This window comes from Lathamus discolor, chromosome 4 (genome assembly GCF_037157495.1).
Source record: "Lathamus discolor isolate bLatDis1 chromosome 4, bLatDis1.hap1, whole genome shotgun sequence".
In the NCBI taxonomy this organism is placed as follows: domain Eukaryota; kingdom Metazoa; phylum Chordata; class Aves; order Psittaciformes; family Psittacidae; genus Lathamus; species Lathamus discolor.
The window spans coordinates 60,023,743-60,041,615 of NC_088887.1; the positions used below are offsets into that span (position 1 = coordinate 60,023,743).

At 41.3% G+C, this 17,873-nt stretch overlaps 1 protein-coding gene across 1 annotated transcript in view; it reads left to right on the forward strand.

Moving 5' to 3' along the window:
- TMEM131 (transmembrane protein 131) overlaps positions 1–15,404 on the forward strand; it is a 101,858-nt gene extending 86,454 nt beyond the window's left edge. Inside the window, exons 31-41 of the mRNA XM_065677643.1 lie at positions 38–636; positions 3,502–3,677; positions 4,881–5,008; positions 6,419–6,543; positions 6,688–6,846; positions 7,577–7,757; positions 8,114–8,235; positions 8,354–8,450; positions 9,562–9,659; positions 10,826–10,989; positions 14,359–15,404. Coding sequence (XP_065533715.1) covers positions 38–636; positions 3,502–3,677; positions 4,881–5,008; positions 6,419–6,543; positions 6,688–6,846; positions 7,577–7,757; positions 8,114–8,235; positions 8,354–8,450; positions 9,562–9,659; positions 10,826–10,989; positions 14,359–14,655 — 2,146 coding nt within the window. The 3' untranslated portion in view covers positions 14,656–15,404. The remainder of the gene's footprint in view (positions 1–37; positions 637–3,501; positions 3,678–4,880; positions 5,009–6,418; positions 6,544–6,687; positions 6,847–7,576; positions 7,758–8,113; positions 8,236–8,353; positions 8,451–9,561; positions 9,660–10,825; positions 10,990–14,358) is intronic.
- The last annotated feature ends 2,469 nt before the right edge of the window (positions 15,405–17,873 follow it).

The window sequence follows — 17,873 nt, forward strand, 5'->3', positions numbered from 1 at the left end:
ATTGTAGAGTATATTTAAACACTTGTTGCTCTTCCAGCTTGAACACACTTGGATCGGATTCTAATCACAGTTCATCCAGAGGGATCTATGGAGCAGGCAGTTCATCTTCACGATCCAGTGCAGGGAATCATAAACAATGCAATGCAACAGCACACCTTCACAGCAATAGAAATGCACCTGATGCTGAAAACATCAAATCCAAACCCAGTTCAAGCATACCTAACAGGACTTCAGCACAAGGAGCTTCCATGCAGTCAATGAACAGAGCTGGGGGCCCGTTTACTTTGGATTCGGGTGCCACAGCTCAGACTCATGCTGCAGGCAAAAGAGCCAAGGGGACGAGACAGAACCAGCAGCCGACGCAGCAGCAGGCAGCAGCTTTGGCAGAGCAGCCCCTCCAGCAACCCCTTGCACCTGGGCAACAGCAGCAAGAGCACCAGACTGAAGGGGCTTTGCCACAGCTCCCGCTCCTCAGCCCACCTCATAGTGAATGTGCCAGGAGCAGAAGGCACAGCTCAGAGGACTCAGATCTAACCGGGCTCATAGAAACTATGGAAAAAGACTTTGACCACCCAGAATCCCCTCCCCCAGATGTGTTTACAGAGCAGCCCCCATCTCCACTAGCAAAAAACAAAGGTAATGCAATTCTGCTTTTTTTTTAATGGGATGATTCATTATATAAGCCACAGAACAAGACTTAATCAACTGTAAAGGTCATGTTTTCATAGCATGGAAAGTGATAGCTTCTCAGCTGTTCCCTACCCTGCTGGATGTGCCTGTGTCTTGAGCACTTCTTTTATTTTATGGCAGTGACGTTCTCTACAATGCTAGCTTGTGATTCTTCATGCAGTGTTTTTGGAATGTTTTGATGAAAGCAGGTATGAATATTTAAGCATCTGACTCTCTGAAGAAGATTCTTTTAGTTGCTATCCTTTGTCTTTGGGTTGGCTTCCATCCCTCAATACCTCCAGTGTTTGTACCTGGGGCTTGAGGAAAGGAAAAGGAAGTTACCCTAGTGTGTCAGGAAAGCGGAAGGGGAGAGGGAGAGATGGGTATAACCCTGTGGGTATTGCTTGGGAATGGAATTCGTCATGCCCGGACTTGCAGTTGTAGAAAATCCTTGGTGATATGGGGTCAGCAAATGAATATATGGCACCTGTGCTTATAAGTACCATTCATCTTTGCATGAGGTTAGTTTGAATTGTTTATCCATCTCTTCAGTTGTCTAATGCTTAAAATAATGTGTTGCGTTTCATACATTATCTACGTTCAGATTTATAAAATTGTCAGTTATACTCCTTCTTATAAACCCTCCATTAGAGTAAAACTTCTAATCATGCTTCTTGTAATAGGTATTTCAGTTGTGTCCTAGGGTTCTCTGGTTATAAATTTATGTTCAATTCTAATGATTTTTTTCACCTTTTCCTAACAACTCTGTTGCACAGAAACAGTGCTGGTGTTGTGTTCCTTATTAAAGTTAAGAAAATGAATGTGGAAAGGCATATAAACCCTGAAGCACCTGTATGATCACATACCACCAAGATGAAAGCTTCACTCTTGTTAAGCAGCAATGAGCAGAAACTTCTTAAATCAGTTCAGAGTGGATGTGATAATGCAGGGGCTCCATTTTTTTTTTTTTTTTTTTTAGTATGACTTTCCTGTTTTTGCAGCTTTCTTCTAACTACAAATTCATTCAGATAAATTCATAGGTTTTCCCCTGTACAGAGGCTTTGCTTCACTTATGCTTTGACGTGGTGGTATGCTGAATATTTAAACATACTCTGTATTGCAAAGTATGTTATGAATGTTACATTTTGCAGTTCAGATCGTTTTCTTGACCTCTTTGTCATCTTGAATCAGTAAATCAGATTTAAGCATGTAGATTGCTTTTTGGACAGGCTTTATAGAACAGTATCTATAAACCATAACTTGACTCACAAAAGCTCCATGCATCCAATAAAACCCAACCATCTCCATTTGCCCTCTTTAAAAATGTAAAACCGCAGGGGAAGTTCCGGTATCTGTCTGGATCTGCATACCCACACTGCTGTCTGGCTTTGTCTAAATAACTAGAACTGTACTCACAGACATCTGCAGAAGCAGCAGCTTCTGGACTACAACTGCCCGTCTCAACATCCCATGCAGGATTCCTGTCTCCATAGTGTTCTGTCTCAGCTTTCTGAAACTTGGATACTAGCAGACTGCTGTGGAGGCTAGATCAGTATTTTGTCAAACAGCTGCTTCACGTTACATTTTTATGTCATGATAACATTTTACATAGTTTTTTCTAATGATGAACATTACACTGTTTAGCAATCCCAAATGTAGAGGAAATTTGAATTAAATCTTAGAATGAGGCCTTCTGAGGCAAATCCCCAATGCCCACAATAAGCTGGAAGCTAACCTTTTGAATGTTTCCGTACAAAGATCCACTTGTATTTACACTTTTATTTGTATTCACACTAAAAGGAATATTTTATCTCTGATGGTTTTGTAGTTGTTGATAGTCATTAAGTCTGGAAAAAAACCCAGGCACTTTCCTTTGGTATGTATTTGGTATTTGACAAAATACTGAAGGCAAATTTACGTTTTGGTACAAACTTTACCTGAGGGGCATTTTTGCCAAATGAAATAGGACAGCTATCATTGTGCCAGGACCTTAACTGGGAAGGTTCTTAAACCTCTACATTTTGAGCTTATCCTATGCTACGTTTCAGTTAGCCTGTAGAAATCGCAAGGAAAAAATGCAATTGTTCCAGTAGCTTTATTTACTTGTATGGGGATTGCTTCAAGAAAATTGATTAAACATCCCCTGGAGTGTTTAACGCATTGTTTCCCCTACTTGGAGATGCAGTAGCACTTTAATTTGTCAAGCCAAACTATTTCACAGTCAGCTTAGTCATACCTCTTAGAATAGTCTACTCTGGAAAAATTAAATATGTCAAGGGGAAGAAGGTGCAGTTGGGTGGGAGATTTTCAGGTTTGGGGAGCTGGGGTTTTACACATCTTTGCTAAAATACTATTAGTGATTTTTCTCATCTGCTCTAGTTCTACTACAAGTTGTGTTTGGTTTGGTTTTTCTTTTTAACTGACAAACATGCTAATGATTTCTGTTGTTCACTTGTTTGGATTATAAAGCTTGTGCCAGCTTCTGCAGTTCAGAATCTACTCTTACATAGTTAAACTGTCAGATTGGATTTTGAGGTGTTTAAAAGGAATGCCAGGACCAGAGAAGGGAAGAATCACAGTAGCTAGGTGTCCACTGTCTATAGAGGCAACAGAGGTGTGGCTTAGGAGCATAAATGCGATGGATGAGATCAGGGTTCTTCAGGTGTGATGCTGTTTCTCACATTTGGTCTGAGGTGGCTGTAAATGGTTGGTGTATTGAAACAAATGGTGGATTTCAGAGGCTTAATCATGGGGGTCATCCTCCAAAATGAAGTGAATTCGCTCATCTCTTGAGTACTGCTACTGAAAACTGAAGCATCCTTACCTTCTTAGGGAAAGGGAAAACGCTTCAGCGCAAGGCTAAGCCACAGAAGAAGCGGGAAGAAAAGGACAGAAGAGGGAAAGGAAAGCAACAGGAGGATGAACTGAAGGATTCCTTGGCAGATGATGACAGTTCTTCAACCACAACCGAAACCTCCAACCCAGATACAGAACCACTTCTCAAAGAGGTATGGCACTGCTCATAAAAGGAGGCTCTTGTTTAGCTGGCGGGTCACCTGTTAAAGGTGGAACAGTCTCTTCTCACCACCGCACCCCCAGCTTTCATATAAAACCTAACAAAGGAAGAATGTTAACTTAAAAATACCTCTCCCAACTCTCGCCTTCACTTCTTCTCTGTAAGATTTGTTCATCTGTGAGTGTGAACATGCTTGAATCATGCATTCTGAGGACTGAACATGCCTGAGTGACTGGCTTCAATAAGCTGCTGGCTGTCAGCAGCATTGGGTAATTGTCTCTCCACACACTCCTAGCCTATTCTATTTCCAGGCTGAAATGCCAACATACAGACATCAGTTTTACTCAATAATTAAGGTGCGGACTAAACCCATGCATTTCAACAGTTACAAAGGGTCAATTCAGGGGTGGTAATTTGTCAGCAGGTAGTTAACTGACTTGCTTTTGACAGTACCCTTACCTTTATATTACTCATTTGGCTTATATGCTTCTAGGTAGTAGACTAAAGCTCTAAGAATTTGTGTGGTGGTCAGGTTGTTGTAAATGTTCTGTCCTAAAGCATGTGCTAGGGGAACCAACCAAAGCAAAGGTAATAGCAAAGAGAAGAATACAAAGCCTAATTTTTGACATGTCTAAAATTTGAGCTTTGGAAAAGATAAGATAGGGATTCAAGCTGGGAGGCGGGGTGTAGAAATCCATGTACTATCCTTTAAAAGTTACGGTTTTGAAGGTGATTTGAAAATCACCTTTGATTTTTTGGGATGGCTATTTGACAGCACACTTAGAAGTGCAGTTAAAAAAAAACCAATAAATTGGGTGGTGAAGTTGCTCCTATTCTTTGCTTGGTGGAAGAATTTGTTTCAGGTGGCCAGGACTGTGCACAAGTGCAGTATAGGTCTTTTGAAGCAGACTCAGAGGCCATGGCCTGAGGAGTTATGTATCTGCAAACACCAAATCTGCTTGGAACACATTGATTTGCTGGTTATTTCCATTTCTCCTTTTCCAAATATGAAAAAACAGATACCACACTTTAGAGGTATACTCACTAAGGATTAAAAAAATACCTTCAGAGCTGCAAAAATGCTCATGTTCAAATAGCATTCTTTCCTCAGCACTGCTTACACTATGTATGTTGTGATGCAAGATGGACTTCACTTCTCCTAAGTAGTAACAAGTTGTTATAATGCCTTTTATAGGAACCTGAAAAACAAAAGGGAAAAGTTATACCAGAAAAACCTGAAAATGAAACAGCCCAAGTAAAACAGAAAACTAAAAAACTGCTAACAAGTGTCAAGAAAGAAATCCCTGTAGATGTGAAAACCAGGTAAGCTAAATAAAGGCCTTTTAGTAGGGGAGCCATCATGCTTGAAGGGAAGATGGAGTGATAAAAATCTGTGTATTTGACTGCTGCGGCTGTCAGTGTGGCTAATGCCAACAGCAGGTACCTTTGAGCAGATGCTTCTTCCTTCCTGATATCGGGGAATATCTGAAGCTTGCAAATGATAAATTGTTTAATGGTGATATGGTGCATAAATGAGAACCCAAATCTAGTGAAGCAAATCAGGTTAAGCAATGCTAAGCTTTTTGTAACAGGTCCCACATATACAAAATAGGGTTAATGTTTCTACAGGAGCTTCTAGTGGCAGCAGAGTAAGCCAGTGCTAACATGCAAGCCTGTAGTTCTTGGTGAAATTACAGTATGCAATTTACTTTTTTGTATCACGGATCAGTCCTGGATGTGTTATTAAAGGAGGCTGCTGCCGCTGCCTGGCCCTTTCCCCTATTGGCAGGTGGTTGAATGCAAAAGTTAAATAGGAAAGAGAAAAAGGAATAACCTTAATTTTACTACACCTAGTTCATTCTGAAAAAGTATTCTGAAAACAGTTATCCAAGTGTCACAAAAATAAACTTCACCAAACTGAGGCTTCTGTTTTCCCTGTTGCTGTAATTAATGCTAGACTGAGATTAGGAGTTAGTATAAATTAATTTTCTTCAAAATTTCTGAAAACATTGCCTGCCAAGGTCTCCTCCTCATTTCATTTATTCTTACCTACTTTCCTTTGTCATATAAATCAGTCACATGAATCACAAGTTTATTACATGTGACAGTATTTGAAGGCCACAGTGAGAGCCAGTTTGGAATTCTTCTGCTAGAAATGGGTAAAATAGGTACTCCCTAGAAAGTTTCAGAGACATAATCTAATAGCTGGAGAAAAAGAACAGTGTACAGCCAAATGAATTTAGTGGTGGGTTTGAACAGTTCTGTGCTATGAACTAAAAGATGATCCTGTACATTCAGAGCAATAGTGTATCATCAAGAGCATGACCAAACAAGAGCGAGAGGGGGCAGAGTAGAAAAATGGCAGTTGCCATCTCTTTTTGCCTCTGTATATATCCAAGTAGGTTTTGTAATCCTGGAGTTCCAGGCTGAAGCTTCTCCTGGAAGTGAGTGAGCCTTGATGAATGTGTGGAGCAGTGTGGATAGAAAATGAGCCAGGGCTAAGAAGGGTGGAGTTGCATGTAGGAAAAATACAAAACTCTGCTTACAAATAGCTTTGAAGATGAGCACAAGTTTGACATGAGACAGCCACAGGAGACCAGTCTTTTGTAAGACCGTATCATGCATATATATATATATATATATATATATATAAAAAAAGTATGTGTGCATATATAAAATCTCTTCAGTGCTTCTGAGAGCTTGAAAATAAATGGATCTCTGTTTTTCGTTTAGTTCCTTGGAATTATCTTATACACCCCCACTGGAAAACAAGCAGCGCAAAACCTTTCCATCCAAGATATCTACACAGCACCTTTTGACGAATGGGTCTAAATCAAGAAACCTCCCCAAAATGAGAGGTAGTGCAAGGCTGTTATTTATAAATACCTCGGGAGTTTTGTTTGGTTGTTTGTAATCACTTTTGAGTGCTTAATTCTATGTCTGGTGTGTGAAGGAAGCTGTGCAGTTTACTATCCACGGACTTGCTTTTGTTCTCTTAATAGGTCCCAACAGTAAGTTAATGGAGACCAGGCCATCAGTATTAGCAAAATTTCTCCCCAGTGGTTCTGGACAGGAGCTAGGAAACACCAGCAGCTCTGAAGGGGAAAAGGATTCTCCACCACCAGAGTGGGACTCTGTGCCTCTTCACAAGGCTGGCAGCTGTAAGTAATCGGTAGAGGATGACAGAATTGGTCTTTTGCAGTAAACATCCGTAGGTAGGCTTGGTCTGTCCAAGACCTCCCTGTCTTTTTTTTCACTGTGTAGTGCTCCTGTTTTCTGCTGTAGGCCTCATATTGATAGCACATGGTAGGATTTGGGAGGTTTGAAAACAGTGTGAGCAGAACATGGGCCATCCTGCAGCTCTTTATCGATGAGGATTCAGAAGCTGCTAGGGGAACTGAGGAAATAAGAACTGCCACTCAAAAACAAAATGTGTTTTCTACAGCAGATGAGTTTTGCTTGGTCAAGTCCAGTGGAGCTAAAGTTGAAGCTAATTAGCTGATTGTCCTTGAGAGAGAAAATGCCTTAATGAAGTGGTTAGTGTGGGACACCATGATAAGCTTTCTGGTTGTGTTATAAGTCCCTTGAGTGGGAGCTAAATCACCTTCCTCTTGGTTGCATGTCTACATAAAGTCATCCCTCTCCACAGCACTCACTTTTGTACAAATCAGTTTATCAATCATATCAGTGTTCTTACTGGAATACAGTCTCTCTGAAAACAGGTAGTATAATATAACCTGAATAATGACAGATAAATATAGAGAAGGAGCTGTTACTTGGGAACAGCCTTTGTCAGAATTCCTCAGTTTGAACAGAAGGGATAGCAGAAGTTTGGGAAGCCTTGTTGTAATGTAGGTACTACAGGAAGATGTTTTGTGTTTCTCTTTCCAGCCACAGACAACCTTTATAAACTCTCTCTGCAAACCCTGAACGCAGATGCTTTCCTGAAGCAGCGACAGCCTTCCCCAACACCCGCCTCTCCATCTCCTCCTCCTCCTCCTCCTCCTGCATCCTTTGCCTTTGGGCCACGAGGAGGCACCTACAGCAGCATTGTGAACAGCAGCTGCAGCCAGTGAGTCCAAATCTGTACCTCCCACTGACTTCCCAAGTGCAGAATGCTGGCAGAATGCTGGCAGAACCCATGTGCTTCAGTGGGTGCATCTCCCTTTTCTCACACCCATTTCCTTTTCCCGTGGAAACTGCTTTTTGGCAGACACTACTGTGCATGTCTTACCATGCTATTTATACTGTTCTGGGGTTTCTGACAACTTGGTAGGTTGGAAAAATGTGCAAATTACATGAACTGTTGATCTGTTGTTAACATCTTCATGAATGCTAGCTTAAATTACTGCTTTTTTATCAAGCTGCTCAAGTCCAAAACCTTACCTTTTTTTTTTTTTTTTCTTTCCTCCCCCCCCCCTCTTCAAGTGACATGAAAAGCAAGCAGCCTAATGGTACCAAGCCTAAGCTGGCAAAGGCAGCTTCTCTTCCAGGCAGGAATGGTAACCCCACTTTTGCTGCTGTAGCTGCAGGTTATGACAAGAGCCCAGGTACTAAAACCAGTTTGTAGTTCTAAATATTTGAGTATTTCCTGAATATTCTGTTATTTTGTTATTTTTGTTAAATGTAACTTTATATATGTATGTATGTATATATGTATTCTTGCAGGTGGCAGTGGTTTACCGAAGGTTTCTCCGAACAAGACAGATGTTTCCAGCAATATCAGCATTTCCCACACAGTCATTGACAATGATGGCTCTGACAGGTAATTTTTATATTCTCTAGGCAGATACGTAGGGCCCTAGAAAAGAATATTGTAAGCTGTTAATGGCATTTTGAAGGTAGTGACAGAATTTATTCGTGTTCCTTTGGGGTTTTAAACTGCTTTTCAAAGCTTGGGCACAGCATCTCTCACCTTGCAAAAAAATGTAGAACTTGAGAGTGACTCAGAAGCAGAAAGGATGTACTGAATGTGATGGGGACTTTCTCCCCCTTGTTCCAAGTAACTCAACAATCTTGTTTCCCGGGCATCCAAATATTGAGAAATCAGCTTGGCTCTTGTAATATTGAGCAGTGCGTACCAAAGTTACTTGAAATAGTTTGCAGGCAGAGTATCTTTGCCGTACAGCAGTGTCTTTCACTCCCAATTTTAACACTGAGACCTGAACTATCACTGGGTTTTGTGTTACGACTAGGAGCAGAATACAGCTGTGCTCAGTCACGTATCCTGAGGCATGCTGTACTTCTGACATATTTTGGTAGTGCATGGCTGCCTCAGTTGTAAAAAGCAGTGAGTGAGTGTCCTGTCATCTTTCTGGAGTAGGAGAGAGACTTGAATTCAAGTTTCAGTACGCAATGGAATTGCTTTTGTGAGCAAAGTTTGTGGGTGGTGTTTTGGTTTGGGTTTGTAAATGTTTATCGCTACTTCCAGTTAACTCATCTGTGTTTTCAAGAAGCTTGCCCAAAAGCCAGAGTGGGAGCATCTGTACCCTTCTGAGCTGCTTGTCAAAAAATCTGTGCTACAGCTTAGACCCTGTAAGTAAGTTTTCTGAAAAACTGATCAAAAGAGCTACTCTCAGGTTTCTGTTGGAGCTCAGTCTGTAGATTAGAGCATTATGCCTGTAGCAGTGTGTATATATATACCAAAGTGGGTATATACACAGGAAAATGGTATTTCACTGAAATCTCTTGATAAAACAAAGCCAAGCTGATTTCCTAACTCTTTATCACCATTAAAAAAATATATATAGTTAAATATATACACACGCACATACTTTTGCACATATACATGTGTACCTAGATCAGTAAGTTAAAGCTGTCAGTAGTACTGTGTTAATGAGTTATGTATTGCTTTCCTGTTTCTCCCTAATATTTAGTTCTGGCTTGTGGAGTACTGTCAGCAGCCCCAGCAGTCCTGACTTCACCCCTCTCAACTCATTTTCTGCATTTGGCAATTCTTTTAACTTAACTGGAGGTGAGTTTTTGTTTTCAAATATTTTTCCATATTCAAACACAGGTAAAAAAAGGGGATGTCTCCATTCCACTGATCTTAAGTACAATGTTCCCATCTCTGCCTCCCAAAAAGAGACTGCATAGGAAGGTGTATAAAAAAATTGGTGCTGTAGCCAGCGTTTCAGCCCAGAGAGATAGTGGAAATTGTTAATGTTTGTTGGCTGGAAATACTAATTTTTGAAGTTTCTCTGTTTCAATTACAAGTCTTCCTTCCCCCTGAAGCTCTACTGTAGGTCTCAAAAGGGTGCTGCCAGGCCAGGGATCGCCTGAGCGCTTTACACCTGCATAAAGCCATTGCTGTATATATGAAGCACTGGCCAATCCCTTGTGTTGCTTTCCTCTAATGTTTGTATAGCTGCATGATGACCTGATGCATGCTAAACCTGGCAATTAATTCGTGTACTTAAATATTTGGGTAAACCTTCCAGAAGTGACTACTGAAATGGGCTTTGATGCAGGTAGGCTGTATTGCAGGGCATGGATGCTCTGTGTAATTACTTGTACAGATTTGCGTACTATGTTTGAGGATGCATGGTAATTTTTAAGGTGTCTATAAAAGCAAACATAGTGTGTGCCATTTGTAAAATGGATTGTATGTCTACTGAAAAAAATACTATCTGCTGAAAAAAATGGGATGTTTATGGAAAAATGCTGGGGGGGTTCTTTCTTTGGTCTTCATTGGCAGTCCTCAGCACCAGCAGCTCTGGGGGCTGTCAGTAAGATGCCTGGGGGTCAGTTCTGTGCATGGGACCAGGTGAACCACAAGTGCTGGTGCTGCCCTCCCCTTCTGAGAACATGGACAGGGCCTGGGCTGGGGCACAGCCAGTGCTGCCTCCTGCACCAGGAGCTACCTGGGAGGGGGGAACTGCTGCAAAGCAAGTGAGAGCTATGGTTATGGGAGGCACCTTCAGCACCTTCGCTTGCTTCACCTGCAGCTAACTTACTTCTTAGAAGAACTAGCGCAGGGCACATGAGACTGTGTGTGACCCTTCCTAATCTCAGTTCTTGTGCTGCATCAGGACCTGCTAGAAAAAAAATGGGAAATAACTGTGAAGAGTATTAGTCTACTGTAGTTCTTGGAAAAAGAGGAAGAGTAACATACTCAGTTTTATTTCATTTTATTTTTAGAGGTTTTTAGCAAACTTGGTTTAGCTCGATCTGCTTATGGGCAGGATGTTCAGAGAAACTGGAGTGAATTCAGTAATGTTCCATCATCCATCTGGGATCCTTCAGCTACAGATTCTGTACCCTCCTGGCCAACAAGCTCAAGTTCCCCGACTCATACAACTACAGTAAGTATTCAGCCCAAATCCAGTGTTTTATTCCTGTTACCAACCTGTTCTGTCTCTGCCATTTGATTTCATTTAAAGGCTTTTTAAATTTGGGTAAAAAAAATCCCAAACCAACAGTGGAAAAATAAGGAAAAGGGAAGTTATATGTATTCCTGTCTCTGTGTAGTTAAGTTGACATGGCTGTCAGACAGAGAGTGAGTAGTCTGCTCACTTGTGGATGATGAATCCACATAAATTGCTTTACATAAAAATATTTCTTCCAAGAGCATCTTGCAGCACTTACAAAAGTTTTCCATTCCCATGTTTTTTGGGACTGCAGAAAGAGCCGTTCTCCTCCCATGCCATGGCTGGGCACTGCTGCTGTCACTTCCAGTTTTAGGAACAGTTGCAAAATGGCCAATATAGTAACTTTCAGACTTCAATTCTGCTTCCTCAATCCAGTGTTGCACCAACTTGTAAATTAACAAAAGGTCAAAAAAAACCCCACCGCATCTAAAAGCCTGCAGATGTATTATTTTCAGTTTAGAAAAAACACTCAAGGGCTGAGCATAAGGCAAAGCCTTTAAAATGTCCACTAATTCTGATGGAGATCTTGAGTATAGCCAAAGAAGAAGAAAAAGCAACTTTTACACAGATTGTAGCACTGCTCTCCCATCCTTGTGCCTCTGTCTGTCAGGATTAAACTTACACTCCAACAGCTGTCTTCAGTGCCAGCTGAAATCATTCATCATGTCTTCTGAAAATGCTTTTGTAGTGAGTAAGAGGCAGTGTTTACTCCACCTGGTAGCAGTTCAGATGGAGTGGGGGAAGGTTGGGGGGGAAGGGTAAGCAGGCTGAAGAAGGTCACACAGCTTCTTACAGACACACACTCACTGATCCCACCCTTGTTCTCACTAAAACTGTGTAAGGCAAGAGTTTTGCTTTTCGGTCACAAGGAGGGCAGATTTCTCAGCATTTGCCAGAAGGAGGGATTGAGGACCACCAGAACAATCCTCTGGCTCCCAACTTCTGTTTCCTGCCTGCTTCTGAAAAAGATATTTGGAAGTGTGCTTCAGGAAGCATCAAGATGGAACCCAGACAAATGGTATAGAAGAATTGTTAGTCTCTCCCTCTAAATACTTCATGGACAGAGGAGAAAATCCTTTTAAGGAGGTTATTCAAAGAGATCACTTAATAAACCAGAAACAGCAAACGGACTGAAATGTTCAAAGCCTTTGTAATGACAGTGATATTTTTACAAGTGCTTATGGTAAGCCAGAACAGGAAAACCTGGCTGTTCTGTTACTGCACTTCCTTGCTCTGAGTGCTAGATGAGAGAGCAGGTACTAGGCCCCCAGCACTGTCCTTTCTGGCAAAAGAGCAAATCCGTTCCTGCAAACCACACTTACACAGTGCTTTCTGTATTACCCTCTTTTCTATAATTCCTCTTGCTTTCACACTTTATGCATAACTTTGCTTCTGTGCTAAATAGCATTTGACTTCGGGGCCCTGTCTCCCCTCAGGCCTTGCTGCACTGCAGGTACTGCTTCTGAAGTTTCTAACTGCACTCGCTTTACTCCATTTCCCTGCCTGTAGTTTTGTGTGCCAACCACTTTATATTTCCCTCCACCAGCCCTGAAAGGGAGCTCATTTTTTGTCTGCTGCTCCTCTCCTGGATTATGAGCAGTTGTCTTTCTCTTAAGCTCTCCCAAACACTTTGGGGACACATAGGAACAGTTACTGGCTCTTGCCCACATCAGGAAATAGGGTGGACTTCTAGTGTGTTAGGCTCCATGTCTGAGCAGGAGTTTCCTGCTGCAGGCTCAGTAGCCTAATGTTTGTGTAGCTTAAATATAACCGCGTAGTTATGTAACAGGACTACAGTGTGACCCTAGTTTAGCTCAGCTTCCAAGTGACATTGGAGAGTTCTAACAGCATTGGCCTGGCCAACCTAAGTATGCTGAAAACCCCTGCCCAGCCCTCAGTGTCAAATTTTATGTGGACCCTTTGATAATGTATTAGTGTCCAACCAGTTTCAGGTATGATTCAACAGAGCGTATCTTCTTCATTCCAGAAAAGTAAATAAAACCCTGAAAGGAACACTTTTCCTTGGAGTCTACCTTGTTTCCTTTTCTAAAGGGTTTTTTATTCTTATCTTCAGATGCAGAGTACACTGATACTGGTTAATCTTTAGTATGCATTACCTGAGGGCAGAGATTTTGGGAAGGGATGCCTGTTTCCACCCAGTAAATCCAAACATAAGGTTGTTTATACCTTACAGCATTTCTTCAATGAGTCCACTTCCTTTTGCGTGTATCATATTTACTGTATATTTGCAAATTGAATTTACAGCATATGTACACTAAATCTGTTGGCACTGAAGTATGTAGTTGCATTAAGCCTACATGTAGCAGGTTCTGTGCTAATATTAGCTTGAAAGTTATGCTACCTTTCTCATCTCCAACTTTGTCTGCTTCTGGGTATCACTTTCCACCACACCATGGGATAGAAGTCTACCCTGCTTGTTGCTTGCTACTGTTTGGGCTTTAATAAAACAGTGGACAAAACCTGGGTCTTGTTAATTTCTGCATGTGTTCTCCATGCTTGCTGCTACCTGTCCTATGCATCCCAAATGCATTTGTGACATCTTGCAGCAGCGCACCTGCATCTGCACCATGACCATTTGTGAGAGACTTCCAGATGTCTTGAACCAGGACAGATTTACTGGAACTCTGTGAAAAATGGCCAGTTCTTCAATGCCCTTTCCCTTCACCTGGAGAAATTTTGGATGGGGAAAAAAAGTATACATTAGGACTATGGGGAGGTACAGGGGGCTCAGCACAGGTAGGTTCATCTAAAGCGTACAATTTAAACAGATTCCCTTGCCTGAATGGGAGGAGATAAGCTTGCAAACAGCAAGAACAGGATCAAGGAATAGATTTCACTGCTACCTTCCATTACAACTTGAATTTTGTTGATTTTTTTGAAGTCCTGAACCATGTTTATTTGCCTCATTCTAACTAGTTCAGTTAAGCTGGAGAGTTCTGGCTCTTGTGTGTTAAAGCTTGGATACTAGTAGTGCTTAAATTAGTGATGGTATGGGGATGTACAAGCTCAAATGAAAACAGCTTAAAAGCCTGTAATGTAATTGCACTCTGTAGCCTGTTCAGTTACCAGACACGTTTGGTGACTGTTAGCAGTTTGGTTCCTCTGGGCAAGCTCTAGTGAAGGAAGTTTGGAACTCCATATTGCAGTGAAGCTGGAAGGGATTCCACAGCACACCTGTTGCTGCTTAGATACTTTTCTTTCAATGGGGACTGGGGGGGCTGTAAACAGGGTGAAAATAGAAGTTACCAAGCTGCTCCTTACCTGGCTGTGTCTTTACTGCAGTCGATCCTAGGCAACCCAAGTGGCCTGTGGTCCACTACTCCATTCAGCAGTTCCATTTGGTCAAGTAACCTCAACAGTGGCCTTCCCTTCACCACTCCAACAAACACCCTGTCAGGCATCGATCTCATGGGCAGTGAAAACTCCTCCACTGCTCCTCCTGCACCTGCTGCTGCCACCGTTGCCAATCCTGCTGAAGACATGGGACAGACCTACAATCCTTGGAGAATTTGGAGCCCAACAATTGGAAGAAGAAGTTCAGATCCTTGGTCTAATTCACACTATCCTCATGAAAACTGAAGTTAAGCAAAATGAAAGAACTCTTATCCAGGTCATGATACAATTCTGAATGCAAATTTTTGAAACATTATTTTTGGGCTGTTGCTGGTCATTGCTCCCCCTTCCCCACCTCCCACCCGTCCTGCTTTCATCACTTGCTCTTTTTTAAAGTCTGTCCTGCAATATGGTAGTGTGAGATTGAGGATAAGCTTGAAAAAGTCTGGGTGTGGCCACAAATCCCAACTGCAGCCAAAGCTGTAATTCCCAACAGTTTCCCTGGTTTCATGTTTTACCATCTGCCATCTTTCTGTAGGAAATAATTTGAACTCTAAAGCAGTCCTGGCATGCAAAACTTTTCTGTAAAGTACAAGTTTGGGTTTTTAAATTTTTTCCAGTATTATCGTCCAAGTTCTAATTTAAAATCAAAAGGCACTTTGTGCTGAAATGCAGAGTATTTTTTTAAAATAAGGCTGTCTTTGTTAACACAGGTTCTAAGAATGTAAAAAAAAAAAAGAGGGGAAAAAAATAATCAAGAAAAACAACAGCAAAACCAACACACAACCGTAGGAGCAAAATGGCTGAATGTAAGCGCATTCTGTTGAGACTGTAACACACTTTCTGTGCTGTTTGTACATTTGTAAACCTGAATGCATTTTTAAGTTGAACTGAAATGCACACAGCCAAGACTTGTGGAAGAAACAAGATACCTTGTGCATTTCTTACGGATACAACTTTGGGTTGTACTTTAAAATAAATACTGCTTTTTTCAAGATCTGCCTGGTGTAATTCTATTCTGCTATTTTCTAAACTTGTGTGTGCATGAATCCATTTTGCAGTGGCAGCTTCAGGCCAAAATCTACTGTGTGTAGAGCTTTATGTTAACAGAAACTTAACTGCAGATGAGATCTGGCAGCGTGGGTTTGTGTAGAAGTGGAGCACTAGAAATTGTTTTCGGGTTACTCAGGGCCACCCACTTGAAAATGTGCTGGATAGCAAAATGCTGGAAAAATGTCCACACTGAGTTTCCACACATCAGGCATAATAGCAGCTGCCCCTGCTGATGCTACGCCCCTACCTTTGTAACACTTTTCCTGTATGGGTCTGAACAAGAACTTTTCTATTTTTAGATAGGATTTAACTGTCTCAAGGTGTCTGTTTCCCTTCATTAACAGGAAGGCAAGCCCTAGTGACTACATACATTCATGTAAGCTAAAGTCAGGTAAAACCAAACCCTTCCATTACAGGAAAATATTAACAGACACTAGCAACTTAAATTCACTTATGACTCAGTGGCACTGATTTACAGTTTACAACAGATTTTTATCAGAATCCATCCTTTCAAAGAGTACGAGCTCTATTTTAGTTAAAACCTTTATGCCACCAGGAATATTGTGTGCAACAAAATAAGAGGGTTAAATAAATGAGACTGACTGCTCTTCCAGCTCACACTATGTAAACAAAATCTTTACAACTGTCAGATTGCTGTCTTCATGCTGCCACCAGCAGAAATTTAAAGATACAGATCTGGAATAGGAACCTGCTGGAACTCCTTTCTTCTTAAAATTTGGCTATTTCTAGAATCATGCAAGGTCATAAGATGTTCAGCTTGGATTTGTATGCAGTTCCCTTTTGAGTAACTGGGCAAACAAGTCTCTTACTTCATGGAAAAGAGTAAGTAGGTAAGATACTGACATGCCAGGGCCTGCTTCTCTGTAAATGGAACTTGGGAAGGTAACTTGCAGTTATTCAAGGTGAATGGAGCTGCCTAAGGTAACATGCCTCCTCTTTTTCCCAGCAGGTGTTTATATTAATATAGACTTGGTTCCATGGAGGATAGAAGCAGAAGTGAATTCTGAGATTCAAATAGTCCTCCAGTGGTTTAAGCAGTTGAGAGGACAGGAGAAATTTTCTGCTTTAAAACACTTTCCTTTGAACAAAGACAAGGCAACACACAAGTAATTTAGACTTTTTTCCCTAAAAAATATGAGCTGTTCCTTGTGTTAATGCAAATAACTTCTGCCACCTTCAGAATATTATCAGCTCTTGCTTTTAAGGAGTTTCCTCTTGAGCACCACTTAAATATTACTGGAGTTCCAGGGGTGAAACAACCTCAGCTATCAAGGTCTTTGACACACAGTTTTCTGTTTCCAGAGAGAGGAAAAAGCATGTCCTTGTCCCTGAACTTGTAAGGAAAAGGTCCTAGGCCTAAAGACTTTTTACTTCTGAGTGTCCTGTCTTACCTCCCTCTGTTCAGAGGTTATTCTGAAAGCACCTTCACTCTGCTCTGACTAGTTAAAGCCAAAGAGCTGCCTTAAACAGAAGTCCTAATCATGATGGACAGAATTTAGGTGAAATAAAACCTGGGCAAAAGTAGGGCTTGCTGCTTCTCCCTCAAGTGTGTGCTTACTGGTTTTACAGCATAGTCACCTTTCATGTGCATTGAAAACACTTTTAAAATTGCTGAAAACTGGGGGAATGAGCTGGAAGCACCCACAGATATCACAGAATAACAGAGAGACCAAACCTCTTATGATGAGGTTAAAAAGTAACAGAAATGGAGTTTTTTGCAAATCACCTGTAAAGTTTTATATAAATATTCAGATGAGGTTGAAAATGTTGCAGCCTGCTGAAGGACAACTTAAGATAAAAGAACACAGGGAGAAGTAAGTCACAATCTGGGAAGCAAGGGGCAACTGTGTTCTTGAAAGCAGAACAAACGAGACTGAAGCTCAGACCATGAGGGAAGTTCCATCTCCAGTAAAAAGGCTAAAGGATAAAACAGCTTAAAGTGTTTGGAAGACGTGCTGTCCTGGAAACTAGGAAGCGCACAGCCCTGCTGATAATTAAAACATTTCTTCAGGGCAGCATCGGGGCCAAACTATCATGAGTCAGCTCTTCTCTTCCAGACCTGGGAGCCATTGGGAATACAAAGTTCCCAGCAAGGAAGAGAAACAATTACTGTTAATTTTGGTAATTATTTTGGTGCTCCTAAAGGGTAGTTCTATTCTGCCAACTCTAACAACTAGACTTTGAAAGTCTGAGAAGTTTCTGGCCTATTATTAAAATCTGAAAGCCTTAAGTAGGTAAGTATGGCCCCAACAACTGAAATCAGTTAAATTAGCATGAGCTCCAGTTCAAAAAGTTCTCGAAAGACATTAGAGACTTTGTTAAAAGTATAAGACCTTGTATCGGAACAGGGTATAAAATCCCAGTGAAAGAACGGTTATTGTTTCAGACAC